Genomic DNA, 13,817 nt, shown 5'->3' on the forward strand with positions numbered 1-13,817 from the left:
GTCGATACGTGAGCACCACACACCGTGGGTAATGTTAAGCAGCGCTCAGATACCCGAGGGTTTGTAGCGCTGTTTTTTTATTATGACTAGTGCTGTGCAGTATTAGGTGGATATGTAGTGGTGTGCAATAGTTTGAGGGTAATAGTCGCTCTTTCGGCCTTATATATCTCGCCCAGCCCTACATGCCCTGCAACACAGACCCGTGCATTAAGGATCACCCTTTTGCTGTGCCTTCTGTATCAGTCGGTCCTTTTGAAGCCATAGAGGCGCGTGCACTCGGAAGCTGTGCTCCTTGCGTGATATCCCAGCGCAGTCACGCCTTGTGCGCTAGAGGTCATGGACACAGCAGTAAGAGGCAGACAAGGGGGAGCGGAGTACTGTCTCAACAATATAGCAAATGCGGGATCGCTGAACAAAGGGGGCGTTACACACCTGGCGAACTCACTAGCCCGGTCTCACTCATTAGCCGCCCGGGACAGAGCTCAGCGGGCTAATGCGCCTGTTGCGGAATTCTCTTTGCAACCTGCCGAATCGAAGTAAAATAAATTGATTGGTTAATGCAGCCGGTCCCCACTTGAGCGAATCGCGGTTTCAAATGCCTGTGGGGTTACTTTGTCTTTCGCGGCTGGGAGGGGGGGGGGGGAGAGAGAGAAATAGAGGCACATGATGTCTCTCACGGTCACCCCCCCTCCTCCATACATATATGTATATAAACACACGCACAAACCCCTGCCTGCTTCAAAGTTGTAATTATTGCTTCAAAAATGCACAGTCCTGAAAAACTTTGATGATAAATCAGCGAGTCAGATCCCTCCGCCTCACTGGGGGCTGTGGGCCGCCTCACCAGCGGATAGAAGAGCGCCTCCGCTGAAGGGAAGGAGTGCAGCAGCAGCGGCGACGGCGGCAGCAGCGGCAGTGCAGGAGCTGGTGCGAGCAGCTCCCAGCAGCTCCCCGCAGGCAGCCCTCAGCCACGGACTGCTCTGGGGACCTCCGGCTCTATTCTCGCTGCCCCCACACCGGCTCCTCTGTTGCCTGATGTGAAACAGCCAAGCCCCCTGGGAGCAAGATGGGAGCCTTTGGAGTGACCCTGGGGGTGCTGCACTATCTGGGACTTTACATCCAGCTCAGCGTCTCCTCCAGGCAAGGGGGTCACCCTCAATGGGACAACCAGATCTCAGCCAATGGTAAGCGCGGACCGCCCGCGGCGGGCCTTATCTGGAGTGGGTGCGGGCGTCCCTGCGGGGGAGGGTCTGAGGAGTGGGGAACCTCGGCAGGTGGAGGGTCTGGGGAGTGGGGAACCTCTGCAGGTGGAGGGGCTGGGGAGTGGGGAACCTCTGCAGGTGGAGGGTCTGACTGCAGACAGGTGACCCGACCTGGTAGAGGTGCGGGAAAGATGCCTTGCGGGGAGGCAGCGTGTCCAGGGGTCCTGGTGAGCAGCCTTTGTGCGTGGTGATGGAGAGGGCTGTGCATGGAGAGGGACAGTGCGTGGTGATGGAGAGGGGCTGTGCGTGGTGATGGAGAGGGACTGTGCGTGGTGATGGAGAGGGACTGTGCGTGGTGATGGAGAGGGGCTCTGCGGGGTGATGGAGAGGGACTATGCTTGGTGGTGAGAGGGATGGTGAGTGGTGATGGAGAGGGGCTGTGCGTGGTGATGGAGAGGGGCTGTGCGTGGTGATGAGAGGGGCTGTGCGTGGTGATGAGAGGGGCTGTGCGTGGGGCTGTGCGTGGTGATGGAGAGGGGCTGTGCGTGGTGATGGAGAGGGACTGTGCGTGGTGATGGAGAGGGCTGTGCGGGGTGATGGAGAGGGCTGTGCAGGGTGATGAGAGGACTGTGCGCGGTGATGGAGTGGGACTGTGCGTGGTGATGGAGTGGGACTGTGCGTGGTGATGGAGCGGGCTGTGCGTGGTGATGAAGAGGGCTGTGCGTGGTGATGAAGAGGGCTGTGCGGGGTGATGGATAGGAACTGTGTGTTGTGATGGAGAGGGGTGATGGAGAGGGACTGTGCGTGGTGATGGAGAGGGCTGTGCGTGGTGATGGAGAGGGACTGTGCATGGTGATGGAGAGGGCTGTGTGTGGTGATGGAGAGGGACTGTGTGTAGTGATGGAGAGAGATTGTGCGTGGTGATGGAGAGGGACTGTGTGTGGTGATGGAGAGAGACTGTGTGGGGTGATGGAGAGAGACTGTGTGGGGTGATGGAGAGGGCTGTGCCGGGTGATGAGAGGACTGTGCGCGGTGATGGAGTGGGACTGTGCGTGGTGATGGAGTGGGACTGTGCGTGGTGATGGAGCGGGCTGTGCGTGGTGATGAAGAGGGCTGTGCGTGGTGATGAAGAGGGCTGTGCGGGGTGATGGATAGGAACTGTGTGTTGTGATGGAGAGGGGTGATGGAGAGGGACTGTGCGTGGTGATGGAGAGAGACTGCGTTGTGATGGAGAGGGACTGCGTGTGGTGATGGAGAGGGGCTGTGCGTGGTGATGGAGAGGGGCTGTGCGCGGTGATGAGAGGGGCTGTGCGGGGTGATGAAAGGAACTGTGTGTTGTGATGGAGAGGGGTGATGGAGAGGGACTGTGCGTGGTGATGGAGAGGGATGTGCGTGGTGATGGAGAGGGACTGTGCGTGGTGATGGAGAGGGCTGTGTGTGGTGATGGAGAGGGACTGTGCGTGGTGATGGAGAGAGACTGTGTATGGTGATGGAGAGGGACTGTGTGGGGTGATGGAGAGGGCTGTGCAGGGTGATGAGAGGACTGTGCGCGGTGATGGAGTGGGACTGTGCGTGGTGATGGAGTGGGACTGTGCTTGGTGATGGAGCGGGCTGTGCGTGGTGATGAAGAGGGCTGTGCGTGGTGATGAAGAGGGCTGTGTGTGGTGATGGAGAGGGATGTGTTTGGTGATGGAGAGGTCTGTACGTGGTGATGGAGAGGGGTGTGCTGTGCGTGGTGATGGAGAGGGGTGTGCGTGGTGATGGAGAGGGGTGTGCGTGGTGATGGAGAGGGGTGTGCGTGGTGATGGAGAGGGCTGTGCGCGGTGATGGAGAGGGGCTGCGCATGGTGATGGAGAGGGGCTGTGCGTGGTGATGGAGAGGGGCTGTGCGTGGTGATGGAGAGGGACTGCGCATGGGGATGGAGAGGGGCTGTCTGTGGTGATGGAGAAGGACTGTGCGTGGTGATGGAGAGGGGCTGTCCGTGGTGATGGAGAAGGACTGTGCGTGGTGATGGAGAGGGGCTGTGCGTGGTGATGGAGAGGGACTGTGCGTGGGGATGGAGAGGGGCTGTCCGTGGTGATGGAGAGGGACTGTCCGTGGTGATGGAGAAGGACTGTCCGTGGTGATGGAGAAGGACTGTGCGTGGTGATGGAGGGACTGTGCGTGGTGATGGAGAGGGGCTGTCTGTGGTGATGGAGAGGGACTGTGCGTGGTGATGGAGAGGGACTGTGCGTGGTGATGGAGAGGGACTGTGCGTGGTGATGGAGAGGGGCTGTGCGTGGTGATGGAGAGGGGCTGTCCGTGGTGATGGAGAGGGAATGTTCGTGGTGATGGAGAGGGGTGATGGAGAGGGACTGTGCTTGGTGATGAGAGGGACTGTGCGTGGTGATGAGAGGGACTGTGCGTGGTGATGGAGAGGGACTGTGCGTGGTGATGGAGAGGGGCTGTGCGTGGTGATGGAGAGGGGCTGTCCGTGGTGATGGAGAGGGAATGTTCGTGGTGATGGAGAGGGGTGATGGAGAGGGACTGTGCTTGGTGATGAGAGGGACTGTGCGTGGTGATGAGAGGGACTGTGCGTGGTGATGGAGAGGGACTGTGCGTGGTGATGGAGAGGGACTGTGCGTAGTGATGGAGAGGGGCTGTCTGTGGTGATGGAGAGGGGCTGTCTGGGGTGATGGAGAGGGGCTGTCCGTGGTGATGGAGAGGGACTGTTCGTGGTGATGGAGAGGGGTGATGGAGAGGGACTGTGCTTGGTGATGGAGAGGGGCTGTGCGTGGTGATGGAGAGGGGCTGTGCGGGGTGATGGAAAGGAACTGTGTGTTGTGATGAAGAGGGGTGATAGAGAGGGACTGTGCGTGGTGATGGAGAGGGATGTGCGTGGTGATGGAGAGGGACTGTGCGTGGTGATGGAGAGGGCTGTGTGTGGTGATGGAGGGTGACTGTGGGTGGTGATGGAGAGAGACTGTGTATGGTGATGGAGAGGGACTGTGTGGGGTGATGGAGAGGGCAGTGCAGGGTGATGAGAGGACTGTGCGCGGTGATGGAGTGGGACTGTGCGTGGTGATGGAGTGGGACTGTGCTTGGTGATGGAGCGGGCTGTGCGTGGTGATGAAGAGGGCTGTGCGTGGTGATGAAGAGGGCTGTGTGTGGTGATGGAGAGGGATGTGTTTGGTGATGGAGAGGGCTGTACGTGGTGATGGAGAGGGGTGTGCTGTGCGTGGTGATGGAGAGGGGTGTGCGTGGTGATGGAGAGGGGTGTGCGTGGTGATGGAGAGGGCTGTGTGCGGTGATGGAGAGGGGCTGCGCATGGTGATGGAGAGGGGCTGTGCGTGGTGATGGAGAGGGGCTGTGCGTGGTGATGGAGAGGGGCTGTGCGTGGTGATGGAGAGGGGCTGTGCGTGGTGATGGAGAGGGACTGCGCGTGGGGATGGAGAGGGGCTGTCCGTGGTGATGGAGAAGGACTGTGCGTGGTGATGGAGAGGGGCTGTGCGTGGTGATGGAGAGGGACTGTGCGTGGGGATGGAGAGGGGCTGTCCATGGTGATGGAGAAGGACTGTGCGTTGTGATTTAGAGGGACTGTGCATAGTGATGGAGAGGGACTGTCCGTGGTGATTGAGAAGGACTCTGCGTGGTGATGGAGGGACTGTGCGTGGTGATGGAGAGGGACTGTGCGTGGTGATGGGGAGGGGCTGTCCGTGGTGATGGAGAGGGACTGTGCGTGGTGATGGAGAGGGACTGTACGTGGTGATGGAGAGGGACTGTGCGTAGTGATGGAGAGGGGCTGTCTGTGGTGATGGAGAGGGGCTGTCCGTGGTGATGGAGAGGGACTGTGCGTGGTGATGGAGAGGGACTGTGCGTGGTGATGGAGAGTGGTGATGGAGAGGGACTGTGCTTGGTGATGAGAGGGACTGTGCTTGGTGATGAGAGGGACTGTGCGTGGTGATGGAGAGGGACTGTGCGTGGTGATGGAGAGGGACTGTGCGTAGTGATGGAGAGGGGCTGTCCGTGGTGATGGAGAAGGACTATGTGTGGTGAGGGAGAGGGACTGTGCGTGGTGATGGAGAGGGACTGTGTGTGGGGATGAAGACGGCTGTGCGTGGTGATGGAGAGGGACTGTGCGTAGTGATGGAGAGGGACTGGGCGTGGTGATGGAGAGGGGCTGTCCGTGGTGATGGAGAGGGACTGTGCGTGGTAATGGAGAGAGACTGTTCGTGGTGATGGAGAGGGACTGTGCTTGGTGATGAGAGGGACTGTGCGTGGTGATGGAGAGGGACTGTCCGTGGTGATGGAGAGGGACTGTTCGTGGTGATGGAGAGGGGTGATGGAGAGGGACTGTGCGTGGTGATGGAGAGTGACTGTGCGTGGTGATGGAGAGGGGCTGTCCGTGGTGATGGAGAGGGACTGTGCGTGGTGATGGAGCGGGACTGTGCGTGGTGATGGAGAGGGACTGTTCGTGGTGATGGAGAGGGGTGATGGAGAGGGACTGCGCATGGTGATGTAGAGGGACTGTGATGGTGATGGAGAGGGGCTGTCTGTGGTGATGGAGAGGGACTGTGCGTGGTGATGGAGAGGGACTGTGCGTGGTGATGGAGAGGGGCTGTCCGTGGTGATGGAGAGGGACTGTGCATGGTGATGGAGAGAGACTGTTCGTGGTGATGGAGAGGGACTGTGCTTGGTGATGGAGAGGGACTGTGCATGGTGATGGAGAGGGACTGTGCGTGGTGATGGAGAGGGACTGTGCTTGGTGATGAGAGGGACTGTGCTTGGTGATGAGAGGGACTGTGCGTGGTGATGGAGAGAGACTGTGCGTGGTGAAGGAGAGGGACTGTGCATGGTGATGGAGAGGGACTGTGCATGGTGATGGAGAGGGACTGTGTGTGGTGATGGAGAGGGGCTGTCCGTGGTGATGGAGAGGGACTGTTCATGGTGATGGAGATGGGTGATGGAGAGGGACTGTGCGTGGTGATGGAGAGGGTCTATGCGTGGTGATGGAGAGGGGCTGTGCGTGGTGATGGAGAGGGACTGTGTGTGGTGATGGAGAGGGACTGTGCGTGGTGATGGAGAGGGACTGTGCGTGGTGATGGAGAGGGACTGTGCGTGGTGATGGAGAGGGGCTGTCTGTGGTGATGGAGAGGGACTGTTCGTGGTGATGGAGAGGGGTGATGGAGAGGGACTGTGCGTGGTGATGGAGAGGGACTGTGCATGGTGATGGAGAGGGACTGTGCGTGGTGATGGAGAGGGGCTGTCCATGGAGATGGAGAGGGGTGATGGAGAGGGGCTGTCCGTGGTGATGAAGAGGGACTGTTCGTGGTGATGGAGAGGGGTGATGGAGAGGGACTGTGCGTGGTGATGGAGAGGGACTGTGCGTGGTGATGGAGAGGGGCTGTCCGTGGTGATGGAGAGGGACTGTTCGTGGTGATGGAGAGGGGTGATGGAGAGGGACTGTGCGTGGTGATGTAGAAGGACTGTGCGTGGTGATGGAGAGTGACTGTGCGTGGTGATGGAGAAGGACTGTTCGTGGTGATGGAGAGGGGTGATGGAGAGGGACTGTGCATGGTGATGGAGAGGGACTGTGTGTGGTGATGGAGAGGGACTGTGCGTGGTGATGGAGAGGGACTGTGCGTGGTGATGGAGAGGGGCTGTCCGTGGTGATGGAGAGGGACTGTTCGTGGTGATGGAGAGGGGTGATGGAGAGGGACTGTGCATGGTGATGTAGAGGGACTGTGCGTGGTGATGGGGAGGGGCTGTCCGTGGTGATGGAGAGGGACTGTGCGTGGTGATGGAGAGGGACTGTGCGTGGTGATGGAGAGGGGCTGTCCGTGGTGATGGAGAGGGACTGTGCGTGGTGATGGAGAGGGACTGTGCGTGGTGATGGAGAGGGGCTGTCCATGGTGATGGAGAGGGGCTGTGCGTGGTGATGGAGAGGGACTGTGCGTGGTGATGGAGAGGGGCTGTCCGTGGTGATGGAGAGGGACGGTGCGTGGTGATGGAGAGGGACTGTGTGTGGTGATGGAGAAGGACTGTCCGTGGTGATGGAGAGGGTCTGTCCGTGGTGATGGAGAGGGACTGTGCGTGGTGATGGAGAGGGGCTGTCCGTGGTGATGGAGAGGGGCTGTTCGTGGTGATGGAGAGGGGTGATGGAGAGGGACTGTGCGTGGTGATGGAGAGGGACTGTGCGTGGTGATGGAGAGGGGCTGTCCGTGGTGATGGAGAGGGACTGTGCGTGGTGATGGAGAGGGACTGTGCGTGGTGATGGAGAGGGGCTGTCCGTGGTGATGGAGAGGGACTGTGCGTGGTGATGGAGAGGGACTGTGCGTGGTGATGGAGAGGGACTGTGCGTGGTGATGGAGAGGGGCTGTCCGTGGTGATGGAGAGGGACTGTGCGTGGTGATGGAGAAGGACTGTCCGTGGTGATGGAGAGGGACTGTCCATGGTGATGGAGAGGGACTGTGCGTGGTGATGGAGAGGGGCTGTGCGTGGTGATGGAGAGGGGTGATGGAGAGGGACTGTGCGTGGTGATGGAGAAGGACTGTGCATGGTGATGGAGAGGGACTGTGCGTGGTGATGGAGAGGGACTGTGCGTGGTGATGGAGAAGGACTGTTCGTGGTGATGGAGAGGGGTGATGGAGAGGGACTGTGCATGGTGATGGAGAGGGACTGTGCGTGGTGATGGAGAGGGACTGTGCGTGGTGATGGAGAGGGACTGTGCGTGGTGATGGAGAGGGGCTGTCCGTGGTGATGGAGAGGGACTGTTCGTGGTGATGGAGAGGGGTGATGGAGAGGGACTGTGCATGGTGATGTAGAGGGACTGTGCGTGGTGATGGGGAGGGGCTGTCCGTGGTGATGGAGAGGGACTGTGCGTGGTGATGGAGAGGGACTGTGCGTGGTGATGGAGAGGGGCTGTCCGTGGTGATGGAGAGGGACTGTGCGTGGTGATGGAGAGGGACTGTGCCTGGTGATGGAGAGGGGCTGTCCATGGTGATGGAGAGGGGCTGTGCGTGGTGATGGAGAGGGACTGTGCGTGGTGATGGAGAGGGGCTGTCCGTGGTGATGGAGAGGGACGGTGTGTGGTGATGGAGAGGGACTGTGCGTGGTGATGGAGAAGGACTGTCCGTGGTGATGGAGAGGGTCTGTCCGTGGTGATGGAGAGGGACTGTGCGTGGTGATGGAGAGGGGCTGTCCGTGGTGATGGAGAGGGGCTGTTCGTGGTGATGGAGAGGGGTGATGGAGAGGGACTGTGCGTGGTGATGGAGAGGGACTGTGCGTGGTGATGGAGAGGGGCTGTCCGTGGTGATGGAGAGGGACTGTGCGTGGTGATGGAGAGGGACTGTGCGTGGTGATGGAGAGGGGCTGTCCGTGGTGATGGAGAGGGACTGTGCGTGGTGATGGAGAGGGACTGTGCGTGGTGATGGAGAGGGGCTGTCCGTGGTGATGGAGAGGGACTGTGCGTGGTGATGGAGAGGGACTGTGCGTGGTGATGGAGAGGGGCTGTCCGTGGTGATGGAGAGGGACTGTGCGTGGTGATGGAGAAGGACTGTCCGTGGTGATGGAGAGGGACTGTCCGTGGTGATGGAGAGGGACTGTGCGTGGTGATGGAGAGGGGCTGTGCGTGGTGATGGAGAGGGGCTGTGCGTGGTGATGGAGAGGGGCTGTCCGTGGTGATGGAGAGGGACTGTGCGTGGTGATGGAGAGGGACTGTGCGTGGTGATGGAGAGGGACTGTGCGTGGTTGGGGGGTGGCTGTGCGTGGTGATGGAGAGGGACTGTGCGTGATGATGGAGAGGGACTGTGCGTGGTGATGGAGAGGGACTGTGCGTGGTGATGGAGAGGGACTGTGCGTGGTGATGGAGAGGGGCTGTCTGTGGTGATGGAGAGGGACTGTGCGTGGTGATGGAGAGGGACTGTGCGTGGTGATGGAGAGGGGCTGTCCGTGGTGATGGAGAGGGACGGTGCGTGGTGATGGAGAGGGACTGTGCGTGGTGATGGATAAGGACTGTCCGTGGTGATGGAGAGGGACTGTGCATGGTGATGGAGAGGGGCTGTCTGTGGTGATGGAGAGGGACTGTGCGTGGTGATGGAGAGGGACTGTGCGTGGTGATGGAGAGGGACTGTGCGTGGTGATGGATAGGGGCTGTGCGTGGTGATGGAGAGGGGCTGTCCATGGAGATGGAGAGGGGTGATGGAGAGGGGCTGTCCGTGGTGATGAAGAGGGACTGTTCGTGGTGATGGAGAGGGGTGATGGAGAGGGACTGTGCGTGGTGATGGAGAGGGACTGTGCGTGGTGATGGAGAGGGGCTGTCCGTGGTGATGGAGAGGGACTGTTCGTGGTGATGGAGAGGGGTGATGGAGAGGGACTGTGCGTGGTGATGTAGAAGGACTGTGCGTGGTGATGGAGAGTGACTGTGCGTGGTGATGGAGAAGGACTGTTCGTGGTGATGGAGAGGGGTGATGGAGAGGGACTGTGCATGGTGATGGAGAGGGACTGTGTGTGGTGATGGAGAGGGACTGTGCGTGGTGATGGAGAGGGACTGTGCGTGGTGATGGAGAGGGGCTGTCCGTGGTGATGGAGAGGGACTGTTCGTGGTGATGGAGAGGGGTGATGGAGAGGGACTGTGCATGGTGATGTAGAGGGACTGTGCGTGGTGATGGGGAGGGGCTGTCCGTGGTGATGGAGAGGGACTGTGCGTGGTGATGGAGAGGGACTGTGCGTGGTGATGGAGAGGGGCTGTCCGTGGTGATGGAGAGGGACTGTGCGTGGTGATGGAGAGGGACTGTGCGTGGTGATGGAGAGGGGCTGTCCATGGTGATGGAGAGGGGCTGTGCGTGGTGATGGAGAGGGACTGTGCGTGGTGATGGAGAGGGGCTGTCCGTGGTGATGGAGAGGGACGGTGCGTGGTGATGGAGAGGGACTGTGTGTGGTGATGGAGAAGGACTGTCCGTGGTGATGGAGAGGGTCTGTCCGTGGTGATGGAGAGGGACTGTGCGTGGTGATGGAGAGGGGCTGTCCGTGGTGATGGAGAGGGGCTGTTCGTGGTGATGGAGAGGGGTGATGGAGAGGGACTGTGCGTGGTGATGGAGAGGGACTGTGCGTGGTGATGGAGAGGGGCTGTCCGTGGTGATGGAGAGGGACTGTGCGTGGTGATGGAGAGGGACTGTGCGTGGTGATGGAGAGGGGCTGTCCGTGGTGATGGAGAGGGACTGTGCGTGGTGATGGAGAGGGACTGTGCGTGGTGATGGAGAGGGACTGTGCGTGGTGATGGAGAGGGGCTGTCCGTGGTGATGGAGAGGGACTGTGCGTGGTGATGGAGAAGGACTGTCCGTGGTGATGGAGAGGGACTGTCCATGGTGATGGAGAGGGACTGTGCGTGGTGATGGAGAGGGGCTGTGCGTGGTGATGGAGAGGGGTGATGGAGAGGGACTGTGCGTGGTGATGGAGAAGGACTGTGCATGGTGATGGAGAGGGACTGTGCGTGGTGATGGAGAGGGACTGTGCGTGGTGATGGAGAAGGACTGTTCGTGGTGATGGAGAGGGGTGATGGAGAGGGACTGTGCATGGTGATGGAGAGGGACTGTGCGTGGTGATGGAGAGGGACTGTGCGTGGTGATGGAGAGGGACTGTGCGTGGTGATGGAGAGGGGCTGTCCGTGGTGATGGAGAGGGACTGTTCGTGGTGATGGAGAGGGGTGATGGAGAGGGACTGTGCATGGTGATGTAGAGGGACTGTGCGTGGTGATGGGGAGGGGCTGTCCGTGGTGATGGAGAGGGACTGTGCGTGGTGATGGAGAGGGACTGTGCGTGGTGATGGAGAGGGGCTGTCCGTGGTGATGGAGAGGGACTGTGCGTGGTGATGGAGAGGGACTGTGCCTGGTGATGGAGAGGGGCTGTCCATGGTGATGGAGAGGGGCTGTGCGTGGTGATGGAGAGGGACTGTGCGTGGTGATGGAGAGGGGCTGTCCGTGGTGATGGAGAGGGACGGTGTGTGGTGATGGAGAGGGACTGTGCGTGGTGATGGAGAAGGACTGTCCGTGGTGATGGAGAGGGTCTGTCCGTGGTGATGGAGAGGGACTGTGCGTGGTGATGGAGAGGGGCTGTCCGTGGTGATGGAGAGGGGCTGTTCGTGGTGATGGAGAGGGGTGATGGAGAGGGACTGTGCGTGGTGATGGAGAGGGACTGTGCGTGGTGATGGAGAGGGGCTGTCCGTGGTGATGGAGAGGGACTGTGCGTGGTGATGGAGAGGGACTGTGCGTGGTGATGGAGAGGGGCTGTCCGTGGTGATGGAGAGGGACTGTGCGTGGTGATGGAGAGGGACTGTGCGTGGTGATGGAGAGGGGCTGTCCGTGGTGATGGAGAGGGACTGTGCGTGGTGATGGAGAGGGACTGTGCGTGGTGATGGAGAGGGGCTGTCCGTGGTGATGGAGAGGGACTGTGCGTGGTGATGGAGAAGGACTGTCCGTGGTGATGGAGAGGGACTGTCCGTGGTGATGGAGAGGGACTGTGCGTGGTGATGGAGAGGGGCTGTGCGTGGTGATGGAGAGGGGCTGTGCGTGGTGATGGAGAGGGGCTGTCCGTGGTGATGGAGAGGGACTGTGCGTGGTGATGGAGAGGGACTGTGCGTGGTGATGGAGAGGGACTGTGCGTGGTTGGGGGGTGGCTGTGCGTGGTGATGGAGAGGGACTGTGCGTGATGATGGAGAGGGACTGTGCGTGGTGATGGAGAGGGACTGTGCGTGGTGATGGAGAGGGACTGTGCGTGGTGATGGAGAGGGGCTGTCTGTGGTGATGGAGAGGGACTGTGCGTGGTGATGGAGAGGGACTGTGCGTGGTGATGGAGAGGGGCTGTCCGTGGTGATGGAGAGGGACGGTGCGTGGTGATGGAGAGGGACTGTGCGTGGTGATGGATAAGGACTGTCCGTGGTGATGGAGAGGGACTGTGCATGGTGATGGAGAGGGGCTGTCTGTGGTGATGGAGAGGGACTGTGCGTGGTGATGGAGAGGGACTGTGCGTGGTGATGGAGAGGGACTGTGCGTGGTGATGGATAGGGGCTGTGCGTGGTGATGGAGAGGGGTGTAGCGGGCAGTTCGGCGGCAGCCTCCTGGCATCTCTACATTTCAGACTGATCGCGGATTTAGAGATGCCCCTCACTCTCCAGTCACCCCTTCTCTCTCGCTCCACCCCTCTCCACTCGTACCCACATGGACCCTCCTGCCTTTCCCCCGTCCAGTCTTCCCTGGTACCTGCCAAACTTCCCCCCCAGTAGCCGACTCTCCTTTCCTGCATCCCCCACCCTTCCTTCTCCCCTTGGCCCTTTCACACATGCGCTTACTCGTCTCTGCATCTTCCCATTTCCCGGTCTCCCTTCATCCCTCGACCTTTTGCCGCGCTTTCTTTCGCACCTCCCAGTGCATCCCTCCTCCCAACACTCCACTAATGACTAATCCACCCTTCCCGTCGTCTGCACTTCCCCTGCCTTAACCCCTCTGTCCCCCCTTCTCTCTGTACTCCCCTATATCCTTCCCTCCGTCCTCTCCCTCTCCTGTCTTCTAGGGTTCCCCCTCTTCCTTCTCTGAACCCCCGCCATTCTCTACTCCCCTGTCTCTTTTATGCCTTCTACCATCTCGTTATCCTCCCTCTATCTTTCTCCCACTCTCTCTGGCACCTTCCATCCTCCTCTCTACCCTTCCACTCTTCTCTCCATCCATCCCCACACCCCTCTCTATTATTTCTTCTAGTCGTCTTCCTATACTACGCCCTCTCTTCTCCTTCCACCCATCCTTCTCCCAATCTCCCCTTTGATCCTTCTCCTAATCCCACTTCCCTCCTATCTGCCAACGTTCTCTCTATCATTCTCCCCGTGTTTATCCTTTCATGCGTTCTTCATCTATCCTCCATCTTCCTCACCATTGCACCTCCCTTCCTTCCCTCCTTGGCCCTCCCTCTGCTGTCTTCCAGGCTTCTCTCAATCCTTCCCACCCTTCGTTCTTTCACCCCTCTCCATCCCTCTCTCTCTTATCTTATAGCCTTCTCTCTATCCTACCCTCCATTATTCTTGCCATCCTTCCTAACATCCTTCTCTGTATCCTTCCCTCCATCCCTCTCACCAATCCTCCTCCCATCCCCCTCTTATCGTATAACCTCTCCTCCTCATGCCATCCTTCCTCCCATCTTTCACCGTATCCTTCCCAACATCCCACTTACCACTCCTCCTCCCATCCCCCTCTCTTACCCTATAGCCTTCTCTCTATCCTTCCCTCCATCTTTCTTACCATCCTTCCTCCCATCCTTCTATTACCTTCCAGGCTCCTGTCTATTCTTCCCATCACCCCGCTCCAGCATTCCCTGCACCCCCTCGCGGTCCTATTTGCCAGCCTTCTCTGCATCCTTCCCTGCATCTTGCTCTCTACCCCCCTGCCTTTCCATTGTACTCGCCCCTCCCCCTCTCTGTGCCACCCACCCCCCCCCCCCGCCATTCCCCCATCTAGAGCCACTCAAGTCTTCCCTCCGTCAAGCTCTCCACGCATTCCCCGCCGTGCCCTCGACTCCCAAACCTGCCCCTGACCGCGTTCCCTCGACCCGCACGCCCATCACCCCCCCCCTCACAGAGGCAGTGCTCTCGCCC

General features: G+C 59.7%; 1 protein-coding gene across 1 annotated transcript in view; it reads left to right on the forward strand.

Annotated features, from left to right (window-relative positions):
* The first annotated feature begins 738 nt into the window (after positions 1-738).
* Positions 739-13,817, forward strand: part of VSTM2L (V-set and transmembrane domain containing 2 like) — a 480,863-nt gene continuing 467,784 nt past the window's right edge. Inside the window, exon 1 of the mRNA XM_069652388.1 lies at positions 739-1,184. Coding sequence (XP_069508489.1) covers positions 1,067-1,184 — 118 coding nt within the window. The 5' untranslated portion in view covers positions 739-1,066. The remainder of the gene's footprint in view (positions 1,185-13,817) is intronic.

The sequence above is a fragment of the Ambystoma mexicanum genome, chromosome 3p (assembly GCF_040938575.1).
Source record: "Ambystoma mexicanum isolate Mex_15411 chromosome 3p, UKY_AmexF1_1, whole genome shotgun sequence".
Lineage (NCBI taxonomy): Eukaryota > Metazoa > Chordata > Amphibia > Caudata > Ambystomatidae > Ambystoma > Ambystoma mexicanum.